At 43.4% G+C, this 23041-nt stretch overlaps 1 protein-coding gene across 1 annotated transcript in view; it reads left to right on the plus strand.

The window, feature by feature from the left end:
• vwa8 (von Willebrand factor A domain containing 8) overlaps positions 1–23041 on the plus strand; it is a 105004-nt gene that overhangs the window by 24894 nt on the left and 57069 nt on the right. The window contains exons 15-24 of the mRNA XM_050048688.1: positions 2804–3002; positions 6454–6531; positions 6639–6754; positions 6873–6973; positions 7759–7865; positions 11488–11559; positions 14781–14857; positions 18265–18340; positions 22063–22196; positions 22811–22932. Coding sequence (XP_049904645.1) covers positions 2804–3002; positions 6454–6531; positions 6639–6754; positions 6873–6973; positions 7759–7865; positions 11488–11559; positions 14781–14857; positions 18265–18340; positions 22063–22196; positions 22811–22932 — 1082 coding nt within the window. The remainder of the gene's footprint in view (positions 1–2803; positions 3003–6453; positions 6532–6638; positions 6755–6872; positions 6974–7758; positions 7866–11487; positions 11560–14780; positions 14858–18264; positions 18341–22062; positions 22197–22810; positions 22933–23041) is intronic.

Below are 23041 nucleotides of genomic sequence, written 5' to 3' on the forward strand. Positions count from 1 at the left end.
AAGAATTTCGCCATCGCTGGTGAACAGTTTGCCACTCAAGTTGGTTACAATGCCGAACTGCTACCAGGTTGAGACGCCAGTGAGGATGATGAGCATGCATGAGTTTCCCTGAAGCAGTTTCTGACTGTTTGTGCAGAAATCCAAACCAACTGTTGCGTCAGCTTTTCAGGTAGCTGGTCTCAGACGATCTTACAGGTGAAGACACTGGGTGTGGAGGACCTGGGATGGTGTGGTTGCATGTGGTCTGTGGTTGTGAGGCTGGTTGGGTGTAGTGCTAAACTCACGGAAACAACATTGGAGACGTCTTGAGCCCAGTTCAGACCAATGACTCACGACGAGACGAAACCGTTTTAGAACGTTGCAGAGAAAGGTTGCAGCAGTGGGAACTGGCCGGTCTGAGCTCGACTCAAGCCGGCTGATGTTGTCACCTGACACTGTTTCCGTCCTCACGGTGTGCCGGTGTCGGATAGTGGGTCGCTGCTCCTGCTCGATGTATGTGCTTATGCCCCGCCAACACAAACAGATTATCATTGAGTGATTAATTGGAACTGGTTATTTGTATTGTTGTGGTCTACTGATTATGAATACAGTCCATCTGATGTTAGTTTTGTTTCTGTTTTATCCTCATTCATATTTTAAGAAGCTACAAATTATATTCAGCCACAAAATAAGTCTGAAAAGCTGCAAATCAGAACGGAAGCACAGAGAGTTGTTGGCTAGAGATGATACGCCGTCTCATGGTGGTCACTTCCTGTCAACGTTACAGATCAGAAGCACAGAGAGTTGTTGACTAGAGATGATACACCGTCTCATGGTGGTCACTTCCAGTCAACCTTACAGATCAGAAGCACAGAGAGTTGTTGACTAGAGATGATACACCGCAGCTGTTTTTTGGAGCATTGCAGAACGGTGGATTGCAAGTGGTTGCAACTTGTCTCATTGCAAATCTTTGGTCTGAATTTGGTATTACGGTAATGAAACAAACATTCACGTTATGGGCAACAACTCGTGACATCATTTTACCTTTTATTGTGACCGTCCAAAGTGATGGCAAGAGAGCGTCATTTTAAGATTAGTGATGCTGGCGTCTTCTGGAGGTCTCATGTCTGACTTGTATACAGGGCAGAGTCCTCAATAGATGCCCTGTTAAACAGTCACATAACTGAAGAGAAGAGTGGTGCATTCTGCGTGTTTGTGTTGAATCCTAAGTTTGCCCTCTAGATCTGTATTCATATCATCCAACTTACCCTGAGCCTCCTGTCAGGGAGCGAGTCTTACCAGGTGTTCAGACCGAAAATAGCCCAAAGTTAAAAGAATGCTTGAGTCTGCAGTGGTGGGGAGCGTTGAAATATGGTCGAGGACGGGAAGTTTTAGGAACAGATTTGTGAGCTCGAGGCCTTATTAGCTACCAGAACACCGTTCAGTGGTTTATAAAACTATGACGCAGCATTTTACATTGTTTTGTTGCTTGACAGTGATTTATGGCATCTAAATGACCGTTGTTGGTCTTGACCTTAACTGTTCCCTGTGTTTGACTCATGAAGTGTGTGTGTGTGTGTGTGTGTGTGTGTGTGTGTGTGTGTGTGCACTCTTAAAAACCCACCTAAACTGGCAGGAAGGATGTTTGTGGTGGGGCGTCTGGGCTGAAATAAACCCACTTCCTCTTCCTCACTGCTGTGGCTCAGACAATGTGTGTGTGTGTGTGTGTGTGTGTGTGTGTGTGTGTGTGTGTGTGTGTCCACCAGGATTTTATTGTGCATTACAGCACAGGTTTCAGTTTTCCTCTTAATATCCAACATTTAGGGTTCCTGGCGGAGCAAACACAGATATGAGAACGTCTGAGATGGATGAGAAAGAACCAGAAAGTTGCTAGGCAACAGAAGATGTGTACATGTGTGAATGTGTGTGTATATGAACACATGTGTTGCCTCCTCTTCTCCTCACCGGTTGTGTGACTCTGTGTGTTTGTGGGTTGGAGGTCTGCACAGTTTTTCAGTTGTGCTGCCGCAGGATTTTTGAACATGTCAGGATTTCTTTAAGTCACGCTCCTGTTGAAAACCTCCCTGCTCCATCCTGCAAATAAATCAAGACACATGCAGCCTAATTTAGTTTAAAGTGGTGGATTAAAACATTAAGCATCATGTCTGAGTGTCTCTGATGTTAAAGTTGTTTCTCATATCAACAGATAGAAAGCACATGCTGCAGCGTCTGATTTCAGAGCGGCAAATTATTCCCATTTACCAGTCAGATTTGTATTAGATTGCAGATTTTGTTTAATGTAATGTTAAAATTAAATTTGTGCAACTGACTACAAGACAAGACTGAACACAGAGAGCAACACAGGGAGAAAGTGAGCATGTGAAACCTAACTTTAATTATGTATGGATGGATAGTGGAATTAAGTGCATGGTTAAGCCCAATAATAACAGCCTCTGATATCTTCATGTATGAAATGTCTTCCCACACGCTCATCTAGTGATGATGATGATGGTGGTTAGCGCCCTGCCTCCGCCCACATTAGAGCAAATATATCCCGTTGCTGTGGGTGTCTCTGTGGGGTGATAGAAGCGGACTTTGCTGTCCTCTTGTATCAGAGGATCACACAGCCCGCTGTCAGAAGTCATGCTCTTGTCCCTGACATAGATTGGGTGGGACACACACACACACACACACACACACACACAAATGCACACACATATATCTGTGACAAACGCTGTGTGCAACTGCACTCTATATCCAATTTAACATGGCTGAACAGATGTTAAACCAGTGTGTAACTGTTGTCCGTTGTGTGTGTTTTCAGGTCGATCTTCCCCATCCATCCATCATTCAGGGTGCTGGCCCTGGCGGAGCCCCCCGTCGTGGGCGCCAGTACAAGCAGCAGCGGCAGCAGCAACAGCAGAGGTCAGCAGTGGTTGGGCCCAGAGCTGCTCACTATGTTCCTCTACCACTCTGTCACCCCCATGGCCAGAGCCGAGGAGATGGACCTCATACAGGGACTGGTAAGACACACACAAATTTCATGCCATTGGCTATGATTTGGCACGTCCATTTAGATGAAGGAGTTACACAAACCACTGGACCAATCAGCCTGATATTTGTGTGCATGACTATATGATCAAGACCTCTTGTGGTTGCAGAGATTCATTTGTTGAAAGAACAGTTTTATTGACTGTTTAATACTGTCACTGACTCCTTACTCCTCCTCACAGGGCCACATGATTCCCGCAAATAAGCTGGGCTAAAAACAACAAAACTTACTGTTTACTGACATCCATAGAAAAGTCTGGTCTCATTTTTAACCAGAGCATCAACAGATTAATTCCATGCCTGATTTGTTTGAATCCACTAACATTAGTCATGATACAAGATGAATTCTTTGCCACTATCTTTGCTATAAGGGAGCCAGGAGAGACGCTGTCGCAGTTCTCCATCCTTCTGTGCTCCACATGGTGTCATACCACGCCGGCAACATTTCAGAATCAGAGCGTTTTGCCTGCCCGATTTTGTAAACTTGCAGATTTTGTTAATTTAGTAGTTTTGTCTTGATATTTGTGCTTCTCACATAAGTAAGTTAGCGAGTAGGCTACGTTGTCCACCAAAGCGTTAATATGTATACAGTATATTAAAGGCTCTCTCAGTCCTCTTAAGCTTGAAAAGTTTTTGTCACATACAGCAAACATCTCCTCATGATCCACTAGCTACATGTTCTCTGAATATGCTGTGAAGAAGTCCGGTCTCTGTAGGCAGCCCAGGCTCCGTAAATGGCAACAAAAACATTTTGGTCCAGGCTGCACCAACCAGCCGGCGCGAGACCAGCGAAAGCAAGCACACACACATGAACACGGTGCCCAGAGAGGCAGTTAAAGCTACAGGCTACAATGAGGCTAAAAGGCAAGCTAGCTCCGTTGTGTTTGATAACATTGTTGAACGTAAACATCGTTCGTGAGGAGATGTTTGCTGTATGTGACAAAAACTTTTCAAGCTTAGGAAGACTTAGAGAGCCTTTAACAAATTTCTTGTCCGTTGTTGTTGTTCTTCAGCACTTGTACCCCCCCACACACACACACACACACACACACACAAAAAAAAGCAAAACTGTTTGGTTTGTTTTTCTGTTTTAATTGTGTTTATTGTTTTTATTGGATGGATCAAAGATTAATGGCTGTAATTGAGTTATTAAAAATGTATTTATCCTCATAGTTATATATTTCACATACATTACCTGTTGGCAGGAAAACTGGATTTGTTCTATACAACATGCAGCATCATCGTCAAAATAGGCGAAGTGCATGTTTTTCTTAACTTCTGGAACATTTCTAAAATGGCACCCCAGGGTGGGCAGATGTACTCAGTGCACTTTTTACTGCTGGATCACTTTCCATTTTCCTCAGTCTAAAAACTACTAACAATACAGGAAACACTGCATTTTGTTTTCCACCATAACATTGGTTGTTCCATCATCTGCCATTTATACTGGGGGTAGTAACTGCAAAGAACTTTCTCTTTGACACTCTTTGGTAACTGGGGTAGCTGCTGATAGCTACCAGGGAAAGAAAAAAGCCATATCCTCTTCCTGTTTTGATTGCACAGTGATTGATGCACTTCCTTTACACTGTAAATGGAGCCTTCAGTTTTCCAGGAGAAAGCACCTGGTGGCAGACAGAGTTACATCAACATCAATATTTACTTCATGATAAGAAGTTAAAGCAAAAAGTCTTCAATAACTCTTATGTGTTTTGCTGCTGTTTCTTTAACTGAAGCATCTTCTGTTACTTGCCTTAACACTTTTGAACAAATTGTTTTGTCATGAAGTTTCCAAATATGAATCACTGCTTTACCCTGGACACTGGCTTTGATGTGTGATTGACGAGTTAGAGGGAAGGGAGAGTTCCCAACAGTTCTGTGCAGAGTTTATTAGTGCAGGGGCCATCACAGGGTAAGAAAAACGATATGTATACGCAGAGCTCCTTCCAGAGCCAGGACTCAATACAGCACAACCTGAGTTGGTAAACAAGGATGTGACAGTTGATTATCGTACTTTTGTGGAGCTCAGCAACAGGAGTTTGTCACAATATTATTGTGGCTTGGCAGTGATGCTGTAAGGTGTAATGTTAAACAACTTGTTGGCCTCACACACACACACGTGTGCACAAAGTGAAGCACAGACCTTGTTTGGCCATTCACCGGGATGTTGTGTTGCATGGTTTGGTTCACCTGTTGTGTGGTTACATGTCGTGAAGCTGCTCAGGAGCATTTTTTGGTTTGGGTTGTTAAAAGTGAATCTGGCTCAGACATAAAGTTTATGTTCCTGTGGTTCCTCTGTCATCTTCAGGCTGCGTTGTGGATTTGTTGTGGCTTTTGGAGAGAGAAAACACAACGAGAGAAACACTGCTGTTACATGATTAGCATCTTAACCACTCAACAAAGACATTTGGTGATATGTTGTTTGGTTGGGGCCTGAAGGTGGTTACTAAGGATGCCATGGCCAAACTTGTGTGTCGATGATGCTGTGCTTACTATGATCTTTAAGGATAGACTTTTAGATCTTTCTGAACAAAATGGAGCAGGAACAGTTGGCTGTGGCTGTGGCAGCACCTGCGTTTCTTTGTAATGACCCTGCTAAAGTTTTTTGTCCTTTGGGCTCCCACTTGGGCTTGGTGACAGCTCCCTCCTCCTTTTCATCTCCCTTTTCTCTCACGACATGTGCTCTCCATCCGAATATGACCACTTCTTCCTCTATCATCCTCCTGGTCTCCTCAACATTCGGGTCATTGTCACCACAGTAGCTCTATGCTGTGATGGTACTACTCTTTGTATTTTACAGATTAGAGGTTTTTTTGTTTTGATGAATGTGGGCGCTGTGTCGAAACTTTACATTTCCTTACCTTTCAACAACTCTGTAGCTAGCTTGTGGTTATGTTTTTGCACAAAAACAACTTGGATATGACGAGAAAAGATCATGTTTTGGCTTAAAATACCCACTGTTGGTGGCACAGTCCTAGCTGTAAACGCAGCGATGTCGCAGTTAAAAGCAGTTGCCTTTAGTCACTCATCCCTGGCAGAAAACACAGCGACAGTTCAGTAAAAAACAACCATTTTTGGAGCTGAAAAAGCTGCTTGAAACAGCTTGATGACTTAAAAAAAAAAAACATTCAATTTCATCTAGTGTGTCTTGAACAGTGGTCTGCAGCTTTGCAGCCATCTAGCCGAGGTGTTACTCAAGAAATGATGATATGATACATAAGAAACATACAAATGTACAAACGTGGTTTGCGGAAACATTATCCTCTGGTGACTGGGCTGGTGTAACTGGTGTATCCCTGAACACTGTAAAACACCACTAACACCGACATCTTCCAGCAACAGAGCAGCTGAGTGTATCAACTGTATCCTCATCTAAAAACCATCATCTTCATCAGTCCTTCTGTCTTTCTTTCTCTCACTTTTCAGACTCCTAATGTTCCAAAAGAAGCAGCAGAGCAGCTCCTGCACCTCACACACAGCCTCCGCAAGACAAACGACCCCACAGTAAGTGTGTGTGTGTGTGTGTGTGTGTGTGTGTGTGTGTGTGCCCTTACCAGTCTGTTTACGTGTGTGATGTAAGTCATATATTTGTGTATGGTGTTTGTCTCCAGGCACAGTCTCTGGCCTCGTCTCTGTCCACCAGACAGCTGCTGAGGATCTGTCGCCATCTCTCTCAGTACCCCGAGGAGAGCATCGCTCACGCTGTCAATAAGGCCTGTCTTTCCAGGTACACACACACACTCTCACATTCCCAGTCTCTGTGTTTATCGGGGTTGTGATGCACTTTGTTCATGTTTGATAAAACCTTTTTTAATATGATATAATTGTGTGTGTGTGTGTGTTAGGTTCCTGCCCAGCCTGGCCCGTGCCTCTCTTGAAAAAAGCCTCTCCAACTGCTCCATAGAGGACACACCAGATCCTGCAGAACACACTCAGGACTTCAGCTGTAAGTCTCATCTATCCAGATAAGACCGATTCAACTTCTCAGTGTTTCTAAATACATTTCATAGAGCAAATATAGTTTAATTAGCAGATGGTTGTCAGTGTCAGATGTTACTTCCTGTGCTAAAGAATGTGTAAGTGACAGTAATATTGATATGCGCCACCAGCACTGACTATCCAGCCCTTTAGTATCAAAATTTGAAGATGATGAGGCGTCAGAAGAATTTATTATAAATTGGGGTTAAGCTCACAAGATCAGAGGTTAAAAAAGCAAAAACAAGTCTCAGAAATGTGGGTCTGGGTGTAAGGAACAGTGCTCTTCATCAGCAAATGATATTGGAGAAGTGACTGTGTTGTAGTGTAGTTGCTTAGTAACGAACAGCAGAAGACTGTGTTTAAGATCCCAAAGGCCAGGGGTGGACTGGGACAAAAAGTTGGCCCAGACAGGCTCACCACAATCAATCACACAAATACAAAGTTGTAGGTTTCTTCCAACGTTTGAAGGGACACATAATGAATAGGCGTTCTGAGGCAAGTGTCAAGCACTTCATTTCCTGCATTCTGGTTAATTTTTATGCACCGATTTGTGCTACACGACGAGCCTGACTTCATCTAAGCAGCCAGTAAGTGTGTGAAAAGTCTGAGTTAAAAGTATTTTTCTGACCTGCAATGTGTCCACGCCTCCTGCAGCTTTGTGTGATCCATTTTGGCACACTTTTTGTTGCAGATACTGTTTAATGATGACACACACACACGTAGACATCGTCTCCATCTCCTGTACTTCTCTAGGTTCGGTGAAGGATGGTGTGTTGACTATCGGCAGTGTGTCTGCTCCAGTGTACAACCCCAATGACAAAATGAAGGTTCCAGACGTGCTCTTCTACGATAATCCACAGGTAACAACACACTGACTCACAATACAGGTGTTTCAGGTTTCTGAATTTACAGCTTCAATCTTTCCTCTTCCTGCAAGGCTGCTTGATTCGCGAGATCACATGAGAATCACGAGATCATGCAAGAATACAGTCCAGATTTGCTCTCAAATAGACACATTTTTACTGTCACATGGTATGTTCCATGATAACTCCGTAACCGTAAACCAAATCTGTATCTGCAAGACTTCATTGAACCAATCCCCGTGTGAGTGTGGAAGTGGGCTGAAAAAGACATTTATGTCCAGGCCATGACCCAGATTTTATTACATAAGGGCAAAAAGCTGGATTAGAAACAATTTCTCTCAGACTGAGAAAGATCACTGTACGTATCCTTCACCACAGAATGTTCAGAGCACTGTTCGTTCAACAGAGGTCAAACACCAGCTTCCCTTCAGTCTCACTCCTCTGTCTTCCTTGTTATTAGTATTTTGTCCCTGTTTCAGTGTGACATTATTTCATTATGAAGGATTTTACTTTTAGTTCTGGTATTAGCTGATATTTTCCAGGGCCGTGCTCTGTGTTGTTCCTCCGTGGCCTGGCAGTGAAATCTGTCCCAGTACACTGTAACTGACCTCTGATTGCTGCTATTGATGGATTTTATTGGATTAGAAAGCAATCTGACTTTAACTCTGCTCTCTATTTCTGAGTGTGCAGCAGGAAAACATCAATTTGATTTCATTGAGTGGCTGTAGTTGAGATCCTTATACAAAGAGCAAAAGTCATGCAAAGTCAGTACCGCACATATCTTAGATCCATAAACAGACAGAGACTGACGTCATGTTCTTTCAGAGTCAGGCAGCTCAGACAGGATGGAAGCAGAGAAAAGTCGGGAAGGTTCGGGTTTGCCAGTTCTTGTAACTTTCAGACACCAAAAATACGAGTCTCCCCCGCCTTATGCAGCGATTGTCCAAGTGCATACTGTGGGTGTGAAAACGGGCAGAACTCCAAGCACTCAGTGAAATCTTTTCTCCACATTCCTCCCAGTCCTACTTTTGTCACAGTACGTGTTGAATGCTGAAGTGCGCTCGCCTCTGCGCTGGCAGCGATCGGAGGCTGTGTGGTTATAGAAAAACACACAGGAGAGATCAGCTGAAGTCAGAGAGAAGTTTTCAGCAACGGCCTCTTAGACTCTTCTTCCATCTTTAAATGTTTGTGAATGCAACTTTAACTTCTAGCATTAAACACACATTAAGTTACTGAGCCTCTAAATACAAAATTTTAGTGTCAGTATTTACATTTATTGATCTCTTGTTTTAAAGGGATTGTTTGGATTTTTTTTTGAAGTGGGGTTGTATGAGGTACTTTTCCATAGTCAGTGTATTACCTACAGTAGATGTCAGTCTGCACACCGTCAGTTTAGAAAAGCAGGCTGGAGTACCACCACAGAAGCAAAGCAATGTGCTGTGATAGATGGGGGCAGCAGCAACATATATTTTAGCTACCTAAAAAAATCCCTATCAGTTTAAGTGTACGCCATATTTAGTATATTTTAACTGCTTTACCTTGCCGTCAGACAGCACAGAAACTGAAGCCATTATATCCATCTTTGCTCTCTTCTTCAAAGCCCCCAGACTCCTTAGACTAAAACAGTAATTATACCTCACATAACACAGGAGCTGCTGGTCTACCTCTGCCTCGATCAGCTGGTTTATTTTTTAATTGTGTGACTTTGCTGTTTTAAAGGGTTAGTTAGGATTCACCAAAGAAGGGCTGCTGACCCTAAAGCTTCGAAGCTTTGTTCATTGCCAGTCAGCTCGAGCTGCACTGATTCATACACAAACACTCCCTCCCAATCTGGCGGTCTTTTTAAGCTAGGAAAATCTTCCCAGCTCTCCCTTTGCCTTGTCTGCTGCTGCTGCCCTGCATCAGTACTGCTGCTCGCTCTGTCAGCCCCACCTCCACCAGCATCCACCTGCAGGCACCTGCTAAGGGGGGAAATATTTAATCATCACTCCCCAATATCTCATGTAAACATATCTGCAGTGAGCAATGAGGCCGGAGTCTAGACGCCAAATTCTAGCTATGTTTTTCTGTTGAAATAAACATTTAAAACGTGAGCTGTCTGACTAATTGTTTTTAGTTATTCTCAGACAAGGTCATTTGAAAATAGTGATAGTTTTGTGACTTTGACTTGCCCTCATCTTACGTCTGTCACAAGCTGTCCTGCACTACTGAACCTAGGACAGTTTTAACATAAAAACATGAAGCATCGGGGCACAGAGTAGCTCCCCTAGTAGAGCAGGCTCCCTATGTACAAAGGCCAAATGCTTGCCGCTGTGGCCAAGGGTTTGACTCCTACTTGCAGCCCTCTGCTGCATGTCATCCCCTCTCTTTCTCCTTCTTCATGCTATCACTGTCCTATCCAATAAAGGGCAAAAAAAAATATATCAGGCATCTGGATTGTTTTCAGATTTTGTACAGATATGCCAATGGAAACTGGCATGTCACAAATCTACTGAATCTAAAGCATCTTGCTTAGAATTCTGTTTTTTCTAGCTAATGTGGCTAACGTGCAACCTGAATGCTGTCAAAGTGGCTGATTGTCACTTTATTTTAGGTGCCTCAACTGATGTCCTCTTCTCTCATTTAACCCCACCCTCAATCCAAGTTTCAGGTATTCGGTACAGCCCTACACCAAAGTCAATCATTAACATAAACAAACTGACTGATAGAGGCAGCGGTAGACCAGCAGCTTTCACGTTCTGCGAGGTTAAATTACTGTTTTTGCCAATGGAGTCTGGCTTGGAAGAGAATTTAGGTAATGGTCAGTAGTTGTGCCTGCTTCTCCATACTGCAGGGGTGGCAACCGCCATCTGATGTAGGTAACACACTGATTAAGGAGAAGCACCTCATGCAACACCACTTCAAAAAATCTGAACCATCCCTTTAACATCAATCCCACGTGACTGTGACGAGCTTCACGCCCCATGATTAGTTGCAGCCTGTAAAGACATATGTCAAAGTATTATCATTTAGCTCAGCTCATAAATTCCAGTAACAGCAGGTTTGGATTTTTGTGGCGTTGAAAAGACTTTTGCCCACATTAGATTTGGATATAGCGACATAGCCTTAGTCAGGTAGATGTCAGATGTTAGCAGGTGAGTCACTTCTATATTCTGTTTACAATGATGTTGATGTCTCATGTGTTGCTGGCCAGACTCCAGGGATGAACCAGCTAAGGGAATGACACTCTGACATCCTCTGGCAATACTGACGGCGCCATGTGACCCAGATTTCTCTCTTTCCCACTCTCTTTCTCTCTGTCCTCATTCTGCCCTTTTTTCTTCTGCCTGCTTGTATTGGAGACTGAAATAAGATTGGAAGAGGGTGAGATGGGATGAAGATGCCCTACTTTTTCAATGACCTCTTTTCTGCCTTCACAGTAGAGGCGCAGTTGTAAAAAGCAAAGGGGGAGGAGGGCAGGGGAAAACAGACCTCCACATTTTTGCACAAACACATGGTTTTACAGGAACAACAATACTTTTTCATTATATGTGAAATGCAGTTCACTACATTGCCTGACACATGTGTGAGTCCATAAAGCTAATTTCTGATTTGTTTGTCTCTTTAAATCTCTCTGCAGCACATGAGGGTGATGGAAGACATGTTGAAAGACTTTCTATTAGGAGAGCACCTCCTCTTGGTCGGAAACCAGGTGAGTGACATCATTTATAGTGCAACTCCCTGCTGTGCTGAAAGACACAGTTCACCCCCAAATCAAAAACACATATTTTTCCTCTTACCTGTAGTGCTATTTATCAGTCTAGACAGTTTTGGTGTGAGGTGCCAACTGTTGGAGATATTAGCTGTAGAGATGTCTGACTTCTCTCCAGTATAATGGAACTAGACGGCACTCAGCTTGTGGTGCTCAAAGTGCCAAAACCCCCCCAAAAAAACACTTTTGAAAAACTCAACAGCAATTTCTCTTTCCATAAATCTTGACCCGGTTACTCAAGATAATCTACTTCTTGTGAGCAGTTTCATGTAGAAACTATTTTCTGTCTGCCACACATCACCCGCCAACTGTATCACCATGCAGAAGGAAGTGTGCAAAGGCTTGTGACGCCGTGAAATGTAAATATTAATCACATCCCTCTTGGTTGAGCTGTAACGTTAGTTAGCTCACTAGTCTCGCCACCAGACAATCAGAGATCTCCACCTTCTGATAGTCTGGGGACACTCCTTTCTAAAGTGTGTTTAACACACCGGAGAAAACGGCCGGCAACAAAGCAACGCCTCTTGCATTTTTGAAAAGGACACGCCCTCCCGGAAATGTGCGCTCCCCCTTTTCTCGTCCGCAAGGAAACAAACACACAGAGAGCTTGAAAATGGATGCCGAGAGATTTAACTCCGTTTTATCAAACGTGTGCTCAGTCCACAAGATTGTGGAAATGAAGGACTTACAGCGACTTTGTTTAAAACTTTTAACGCAGTCGGACTATGTTTACGAGCACAAGAGTTCAGCGAGCCACCGAAGGACCGCCCTGCAGATTTACTATTGGTTCTGCAATGTAGGGAGTTTTTTTAAACTCTGAAATTGTATCCGCCCATCTAAACACAAAATCTGGGAGAAAGACATCAGTCTTTAGTTAAGCAAAGCATCTAAAGACTGACTTGTGAGTCTATTAGCTCAGTGGTTCTAGGTGAGCTTGTGACGGTATGACTGGTTGCATGAGATGCCATTTCGGTCAGTACTGAATGATATTTTCACACCACACAGGATTGAAACATAGAGCATCATAAATCCCAATATTCATATCTTGAACCCTCAAGAACACATACTCAAAAGCATAGGCCAAAAAACTATAAAACAATTGAACAGATAGATCTCAGTTCAATAGAGTGAGTGTGTTTGTAGGTCAAGTGAAGGAAAAAACAGACAGAGAAACTGGCCCTCCCAAAAAAACAGCAAAACCCACTTTCCACTTCAATAAACCCCCAAAACAAAGTAATTTTTATCTAAGTTCAGCCCCATTCACTTGTAAGAATAACGGATTTTACCACACTGTAACACCTGTGAGTCATGTGAATACTGTCAAGTCCAGTCTGCATTTTCCGTCAAGTCAGTTGTGGGTTACCTTACCCAGAACACACTATCGTAATCGGAAGAACTCCCAGGAATTGATTACCTGGTGATTTCATCAAGAGAACAATGGATTTACGTACACACAGACTATAAATGAGAAAACAAAGAAAACCAACGGCAACCAGCCAACTCTCTTCTCTGACAGGAAGGTCTCACCACTTCCCTGCAGTGTTGCACCATATTGGATCTCAGTGTCATTGCTTTTTAAAAGAAAGTGAATGAACGGAGTGCTTTACGAATGGGGGTGTGCTTTGATGAACGGTAGATGTACGCTTCCTTCTGCGCGGTGATTTGTTAGGCTAGTATAGTTCATTCTTTCATTTCCATAACTGCTTATCCTTTTGGGAGTCAGGTGTGTTGGATCCCAGCTGACACTGGGTGAGAGGCAGGGTTCACCCTGGAGAGGTCACCAGACTATCACAGGGCTGACACATAGAGACAGACAACCATTCACACTCACATTCACACCTACGGACAATTTAGAGTCCCCAATTAACCTGCATGTCTTTGGACTGTGGGAGTCCAGAGAAAACTGACACGGGGACCCACCCTGGGTTTGAACCTTCTACCCCAAGTTCGAACCAGGAACCCCCTTGCTGTGAGATGACAATGCTAACCACTGCACCACTGTGCCACCCTCATTTTCCATGTAGTTCAGTAGAAAGAAAATAGTTCCTATATGAAACTGCTCACAACAAGGTCTGTGGATTATCTTAAGTAACCAGGTCATGATGTCTGGAAAGAGACATTGCTGTTGAGTTTTATGAATGTTTTTATTTTTTGCGCTTTGAGCATCACAAGCCGAGTGCCATCTAGTTCCAGTATATTGGAGAGAAGGCAGACATCTCTACAGTTAATATACCCAACACTCTGCAGCTCACACCAAAACTTAATTAAATAATACCACTACAGGTAAGAGAAAAAATATATTTCTGGTTTGAACTGCTCTTTTAAAAGTCTCCTGCACCCAGAAAAGAGTGATGTTGAGACTGGGCCTCAAGAGCCTTTATCCATAGAGGTCCAATTATGATCACTGTCATGATCCCACTTTGCTCCAACACAAACCGAGCTTAGACTCGTGCTTGCGGGGGGTGTAGCTCTATTAGTGGGTCTCAGTAAAGTAGTCCACACATGTCAGCGCTGTATGAGCGTGGAAGGAAGAGTTATGAAACAAGCTCCCTGCACCCTGATGTCACCCTTCACACCCACCCGCTCACAGCTCACTGGGAGCATCAGGATGCATGTAATACTTCCCCAAGGACACTGTGCCCCCAGTCAGGCCCTAATGGGCAGGGTTAAAGAAGAGAAGAGGAGGAGGAGGAGGAGGAGGAGGAGGGAGTGAAAGTGGACATGGTTGCACAGGCAGCCCAGGGGAGGTTGTCTGTGTGTGTTTCTGTGTTCATGTTTAAGAGTGTGTGTGCATTTGAGAGAGGGACTGGGTGAAAGAAGCTATTTGCAAATCTGAGTGCATGACCACGCATGGGCGAAGCTGAGACATTAGGAGCTGTCAGGGCGGCTTACTGGACGTGTGACAGACTGGCAGAGGGACTCAGCAGCCATCCAGGAGAGCCAGGCTCTGTGGGAAGCCGGTGGGAGTCCCGGAGAGCAGCTCCCTGTCAGAACATAACACCATCAAAAATAAGGGACACACTCTCAACACTGCCTCCCTACACATGGAACTGACACCTCTTTATCTCTCTTTACAGCCTCTGTCACTGAAACACAGTCGCTGTATTAAGATTAATGTCATTAAGCTGTGTTGGTTACTGAATGTTTGTTTCCTTCTGCAGGGCGTGGGTAAGAATAAAATAGTGGACCGATTTCTGCACCTTCTGAACAGGCCCAGAGAATACCTGCAGCTGCACAGGTGAGGACAGTCAACATGTTGAATTAAGAGTGTACACAAGTATTCTACCCAAACTCTAAACTGTGGCCCAATCCACAAGTACAAGTTTTTTTTTTAATTTACATAGCATTGGCCTTTCATCCACACACACTGCTTTGAAAACACTTTTGTGAGACTCCTTCCAAGGTGAAGATGCTGTGTCTATAACCACCTGGAATCCGCGAGGTCGGGCGCTGGGCGCTACTCTTGTGCCTTTTCTGTGCCAGCTTTCAAGAGCACGACGGCAGGTTGTTTCTGAGGTTGCTAAGCGACCTTAACAAGCACCGTATCATAGCCTGTTTACCTGAAGTCCTGAGTGCAGAGCTGATCTTCTTCCAGGTGCTGTTTGTGTGTAGGCCTGTTGTCTGTGGGACAGATGTAAAGCTCTGGCAGCTCTGCACCAAAATGATCAATATTTATCACACACTGATATTTATGGAACAAGGAAAAGATACCTGTCGGCTCTGATTGGTTGGTCCTCGTCACATGACATGCGCGCGGCGTGCACTGCTGTGTACCAAAATTTGAACTAAGTTAATCTCAGGGTTCTGCTGAAAAATAGGCACTCTGGCGGCATTGCCCTGGCGTGCTGCTCATCTACATTAAATCAATTATTTTAAGGGTGCAAAACTGCGGCACGTGTACGGCCCCATATGCGTCTCCAGCTGACCACTGTTTAGATTTCGTTACTGCCTATCTAAATTCTGCCAAAAGGTCAAGGGGCCCTGCATACAGTTATTACGTCCACACTCACTAGCTAATCACTAGTCATGTAAGCAGCTGTGTCTGTATAGCTGGGGATCTCCCTTTCAGCAGAATCCACAGTGCAAAAACAACGGTCAGTCAAGCATTACATCATCCAAGTCGTCATAAAATGGGCAAGTTATAGAGCGTTGGCACACTGTCGCCAAAACAACCGCCACATCCTGCATAGATGACGTATTTCCTGTTATGTTCTTGTTGAGAAAGCATCAGGACACATTAGTGTTGATGTTACAAATGATGTGCGGTCAAATCATGGATGTGTGAAGAGAAAAAAAGCTCAATTTCCACAGTATGAAGATACCCAGATCTTCAGCATTGTTGAGCCCATAGATCAAGTGCACTTGAGACTTATTGGAGCTGAGTGGCTAACTTCCACCGGCCAAGTGGCTACTTCCAGTTTAGCCCTCCGCCAATGTGAATGAGATTAAAAATAATTTAATTGTGCAGCTCTTCTGGACTTAAAAGTGTTATCGGACCAATTGGATCAAATCCTAATAGTGAAACCAGTCATTTTACGGGGGTTTTGATGCTAAATGTATCCACTAATTTACAGACGACTCTTTCACAATCAAAGTCTATTGGAAAAAGTCTTCTTGGGCAACATGGCATCATGTGACGGACCCAGTTGTACTTCCACGTTGGCCACTATGTCAAACTGACTTCAAAGCCCATAGCTGTTATTGCAGGCTCAGGTCAAATTTGTCCAAGACCACCTCGGCAAGTAGTTTTAGTGATCGGATCAGAATATGTCTCAGTGATCGTTTACACTTATATTTCGTGCTGTTCACTTGTGATCAGATCGCCCGAGACCTACCAGCTACAAACAGGCTCAGAGTTTTCGGCTTGTGATGTCGGTGTGTGCGCCAATGTCTCAAGGCGTCACCGATGAGGCGATACATCGTGCAGAGGCAGACATCACCAAAACAGTGCTGGCTCTGACCTGGCTAACAGGGCTTTGTACATGTTCACACATAAATGTATGGTTATTTTTTAAGAGATTTAGGAAGAATCATCAGTCAATGTGGTTTTTATTCTCTTCTATAATCCTGTTTCAGTGTTTTGAGCTTCTCCAGGCAGCCTCTCTTTTGTCTGACTTTTTCTATTCTGGGTCACAGTCGCAAACTGTCTTTGAATATCCTCTTCTTAAAAAGCACAATAGGTTCTTTTCAGTTCAGTTTCATTCAGACAGCTCTTTTGAATCTGTATTCATGTTTAGAGTTTTCCATGTCTGAGTCACCAGAATAGCTCACAAATACATTATCAATTAATAGTCGAGGGCTGTTTTATTATTGTCGTGCATTAAAAGTTCCCAAACTAGACGATATCAGTTTCTGAAACAGTCCAACTGTCTGTACTGTGGTTGGCAAATGATGATGCGCTTCAGGAGTAATCATCACATATGTTTCTTTTAAGTACTTGTAGTTTTCCGAGAGGAGGAACATAGCCACAGCACTATTTAAGGGAGATGTGAGCAGCCAGCATTTTCTCTTACTACCCTGCCAGCCTTGGCCTTCTCATCAAAGGGTGTCAAAAACTATTTTGGTCCTCAGTAAATTAGGCCATCCTTCACCAGAACAAGGACTTCACACGCTCATTTTAAAGAAGAACCATTTGAAGAAGTCCTCTGCTTCTCAGCTTCTATAAATACTCACACAATCACACCTCCGGAAAATTAGGTCAGAGTTTCTCTTCCACAGATCAGTGTGTTGTGTGTGTCAAATCAGCCCTGCTGCTGAATGTAGCTACGATCAATCAGAGGCAGCAATGGGCCTCGTATTGATCTCGGCACTAATAAGAAGGCAGCGTTTTACGTGTCAGTGACTCGCTGATGGGAGAAAGGCACCAAACAGGATGCCAATAAAAGAGTCCTCAAACCTGAGGAACTGAACTATCAGATAAATCTCATTGTAGCAGGTAATGAGATTAAAGCTACAGGCAAGCATCAGCTGCACATTCACATGCAGAGCCAAACTAATTTCTCCTCTCAGTCTGCGTGCTTGTGTTTAGTTTGTCAAAGTCTTGTGAAAGTCGAAGTGGAGCTGGGCTCGGATGTGGCCTGGTTAGCTACTGTAGTAGCAGCTAATATTAGACCAGGGCAGAGGCAGGAAGATCTGTGCATGTGGCTTTTGGGAGCCTGTGACTGAAAGCCTACAGAGATGTGGCTCAGAAAAGCAAGAGAGATGCAGCCGGCCAGGAAGGAAACTAGGACAGCTCCTGGGTCACACTGAGAGATATCGAGGAGACAGAGGGGTGCTGGAGGGAGGGCTGCTAGGTGGGTTGAAGAGAAAGATGTTCAGAGAAAGAGGGAGCGATAATTTTGGACACCATGAGGGAATCGAAGTTATTGGGGAGGTGCTTATGTTTGTGTTGCTGGCCTGTTGAACTCAAACACAGTGTTACTGCCGCCCTTTTTCACTGGCCTGCATCTTCGGTGATGAAATGGTGTTCAGGTAAAGAAACGCTGCACAGAATCATGCAGATGCTCTGTAAACATGTGAGATCGGTGCACTGAAACCACCCCTGGAGGTCAGTGTCATTACTAAACCCCTAGACATGATCTACACGAAAGCAAAAGATAAATTTGATTTTATCTACAGTGTTAACTCTGTTTTCTTCTGTTTCAGAGATACAACCGTCCAGACTCTGACCCTGCAGCCCTCAGTCCGGGACGGCATCATCATGTACGAGGACTCCCCTCTGGTCAGTTAGTAACACACAGACACACTTCATTTGTTTACAGGATTATGTCTCTTGGTAATTATTGTAAATCTGTGCACAGACAGAGTGCTAACACCAGCCAGGGTTGCACAGCCCTGTAAAAAGGATAAAATCTAGAAACTAGTTTTCTTATCAGTCACCAGTCCTGGTCCTGCGGGTATTTAACTGGCAGTGGAACCTCTTGCTGCCGAGAGACAACACACTGACATTGTGGCCTCATAAAGCTGTGATGTAATTACATGGTAAAGTACAAAAAAAGAAGAAGACAGGTTTGACTTGGCCCTGATGAAGACTGAGAGAAGAAACGTGTAGATGCTCAGCCAATTTATTAAAGGCTTTTTAATTTTTGAAAGCAGTGTGCCTCGGCATTTTTATGCATAAAAATCCCTTTTCAGGTTGTCCATACATACGTCCCTCTGTCCCATTCTTGTGAAAGCAACATTTTAAATAATACCTCAATGGAATGTCTTTAAATTTGGCACAAACATCCACCTGGACCCAATGATGAACTGATTATATTTTGGTGGTCAAAAATCAAAGATCAAGATCGTTGTGATCTCGTCTGCCTCATTCTCGTGAGCACGATATCTTAAGAACACCTAAAGGGAATGTCTTTAAATTTGGCGCAAACGTCCACTTGGACTCAACGCTGAACAGATTAGGATTTGGTGGTTGAAGGTCAAAGATTAAAGTCCCTGTGACTGTAGAGGCAGATAATGTATCATTTTATACTAAAGGTGAAAAATAAGATCAGTTACACAAGGTTTAGGAAGTAGCTAGTCAAATATCAGATTTGGCAGCAAAAAGGACCCATAAGAGGTGTTTTGATCATTTGAGTAGTTTGTGCGTAAGTCAAGCCTTGGGAGGTTAAATGAGGGAGAACGTTCTGGGTTAGGGTGACCAGACCGTTGGGACGGATGTGCCAAGTTTCGCAATAGAAACGGTTGTTTTTGCCAAAGACACAAAGAAGATAGAAAATATTGACACACGAAATCCAGCTCTAGGAATAAGTAGGAAACCAGGAGAACTTTGGATTCCCAGAAAATACGACCCAAGCGTGTTCACACACACACATACACACACACACACACACATACACACACACACGCACATGAACGAGCAGACACCCAGTATAAAAGTACTTGAAGGGTTTAAGGGCTGTTTCCATCTGTTTTGCTTTGTAGACTAGTATACTGTTGTATGCTAAAGTTCTGTGATTAAAGTAACCCCGTTGGCTGTAACTTTTCTCCGTGGTTCTCTGAATCTCTTCATTTCAGTGTTAGCTGAAGTTGAGCATTTTCCTTACATAATCTCAAAAAACAAATTCATACACTTATTATGACAAAATTTCTCACGTGTCTAACAGGATAAACTGAGGAAGTGACGGCGTTTTATATCCTAAAGGTCAAAGGTTACCTCCACTATGACATCATTATGTTGTGCAAAAACACTTCTCTGGCCATTATTCAACATCATACCTCAAGAACAGAAGGGGAGACATATGGTCAGATACTGAATTGATGTGTGTAAAAGCATCCATGTTTTTACAGACATGGAAGTGAACTTTAACTACAACTTGACTGGTTAGCGGTGGCATACAACCGTGAGGCGGTAATAACCTCTCTTTCTTCCAACAATAACTTCCCATTTCAAGTCTCAGGTGCCGTGGAAGTGAAAAGGTTGACATGTGTCAACAGATAAGGAAGCACTGAAAACATTTAGCAGTTTACTTTGGAGCAGACAAAAGAGTTGTCAAACACATCCTGCTCTGTTGCTCAGTGTGGCATTCAGTGAGCAAGGGACAGCAGCACATTGGCTTGACGATACAGCAGTCAAATGAAACAGTAGTCCATGTATCTGACATGGCGGGCACATGTGAAAACAGACTGGTTTATTTGATCTGGTCACTCAGAGCATCATACTAACAGTATCTGTCTGTCTCTGCCACCCAGCTCCCACACTGTATCCACCCTTCTCATGTTACTGACCCTCCTTCAGTCCTGACATCAGCTGACCTTTCTCACAGCGGACATTTTGACTCGTAATCGCAGAAAAAGCACAAGTGCAACTAAAAATATTAATGTTCCATTTCACTGAATGTCCCAGTTAGCCACATCAATGAGCCAACATGCTTAATAGCAAAAACTGGAACACCTACATGAAATGAGGCCGTTATTAATGCTGCCATGAGATGTCAGAATATCTGCAGTGGGAAGGGTGTACACCTCTCTGGTGTGATCAGGAACTAACAAGGGTCACTGATACAAACTAATCCTCCTCCTTTCACCCTCCCTACCATAGACCCTTTTCGTCTTTCTTTTGGGGAGGCAGGGGATCTTTAGGGGGTGATAGCAGGTCAACAGTAACTACCACACAGAAGTGGTATACATCATCTGAAAGGTGGGAACCTGGAGATAAATTTGAGATGCAGCTCAGCACTGTGTCAAGTTTTTCTAGTTAAATGTCTAGTTATATTTAGTAAACACTGTGTTTGGGATAGATGCCTGTGAGAGATTTAAAAGTTGCACAGGGGATTAGAACATAATGATTAAAGTATATGATGGCCATTCCCATGTTCAGTTATGTCTCGTAAGCTGCTGCAACAATTTTTGTGTTGGTACCAGTTATAACACAGATAAATCTAAGCAACTTTCTACCACTCAAGAATTTATAAAAATGGTCCAAAAATCCCTCCTAAGAAACCAAGATGTGGAGGAAGACCATAGAAAAATCCCTGCTGTGATTTTGTTTAAAAACTTTTACCATTTGGAGATTGGATGGGAGGACCTCTGTTCTGGAAACTGCTAAGAAACCCACTTATTATTGATATACCTCTGACATTTATCCATCCTCTGAATATGTGAGGTTTCTAGTTAGTGGCTGCAAAGTTTCATGAGGCTGTGATTATCCTAAAGGTCAAAATAGGTAATTTTATACAGCAATGTCAAATTTTTAAAAAAATTGTTTCATTACAATAAAATGGCTGCTAAGGGGGCAAACATCATCACACATGATTAAAATGGGCTCATTGATTCCTTAACAGTCCCAGCTTTCCAGGTATAACAATTTTTTGTAATTCCAAGACTAGTTAGGGACCCAAGTAAGCAGAAATATTTGAATACAATAGGCGAAATACACATTGCATGAAATAATCTTGAGGTTACTTGTGTAACCCCGGTTCTCAGAGTAACACGAGTGAGATGTCTCACAATGCGTATACTCAAAGGAATACACATAGTGAGACATCGAAACTATGTCACACTGGCATAAAGTGGGCATGTCTGTAAAGGGGAGACTTGTGGGTACCCATGGAGCCTACTGTCTTTCACATATCTTGAGAGGAGAGGTCAAGGGACCCCTGTGAAAATGGCCATGTCAGTTTTTGACTTGTCAAAATTAAACCTAACTTTGGAGCATTATTTAACCCCATAAAACTCTCGTTTGATAGAACCTGAATTTATTTACATCGTTATTGCCATCTTTTTTTATTGGTCTAAATAACCGACTCACCCATTGCCTCGCTGAGGTGTGGGAAGATGGCTTCATTACAGAGAAGTCTGACTGTCAGATGATGAGACAGATCACCAAAGAAGTCACATCTGTCACCACAGCTGTAACCGTCGTGAAATCTGCATGTTCTTTCCTCTTTTTTACACAGATGGTTTTGTGTGTGTGTGTGTGTGTGTGTGTGTGTGTGTGCACAGGTGAAGGCAGTGAAACATGGTAACATATTAGTGATTGACGAGGCCGACAAAGCTCCCACTAACGTCACCTGCATCCTCAAAACCCTGGTGGAGAGCGGAGAGATGATCCTGGCCGATGGACGTAGAATCATCTCAGGAGATGATCCTGGCCGATGGACGTAGAATCATCTCAGGTACACACACACAATACACACACACACACATTTGGGGTTTAACACCTTGACAGTTAGACATGTCCCACACACACACACATTTGGGGTTTAACACCTTGACAGTTAGACATGTCCCAGATACAGCGAGCAGACAGAAGCGGGACCATTAAAAGGACGAGTTGAGGATTGGATGTCCTAGAAGACAAACAGGAGTAAAACATCACATGCAGGCCACTAAAGGGGGCTTAGGATAAAAGCCTTTATGGACAGGTACCAGTAGATTTTGGATCCTGCTGGACCGTAAATGTGTATGTTTTCCAAGTAGTCCCACGTAATCGCAGTAGTTGCTGACAGCTTCTCCATTCCTGAGAAGCTCTTCCTCCCACAGGAATGTAAACACAACCTTGAGACTTCATAAACACAAACTTACAGCTCCCGATGCTATCAGGACTGTTAGAGCTCGGACACACAAATCAAATCAAAACTTAAGAATTAAAAAGAGGCTCCAGGCAGAAACAGATTCAGAGACAGGAAGTACAAGGACTTGTTTTGATGTGCTTGTTATGTCGTGCTAACTATGACTGTGTCTCCTCCAAAGATCCACGTGAAGCTGAGGGGAGGCCCAACACCATCGTCATGCACCCAGACTTCAGGATGCTGGTCCTGGCTAACCGGCCTGGTTTTCCCTTCCTGGGAAATGACTTTTTTGGAGCTCTAGGTACACATGCATGCTCAGCAACCACAATCTGCAGCCAAAGATCAGTTATCTTCTCCTTTATGTAATAACAAACTCTAAACTAAGCAGCTCAGATACATTAGGAGAGGAA

Source organism: Epinephelus moara, chromosome 7, assembly GCF_006386435.1.
Source record: "Epinephelus moara isolate mb chromosome 7, YSFRI_EMoa_1.0, whole genome shotgun sequence".
In the NCBI taxonomy this organism is placed as follows: domain Eukaryota; kingdom Metazoa; phylum Chordata; class Actinopteri; order Perciformes; family Serranidae; genus Epinephelus; species Epinephelus moara.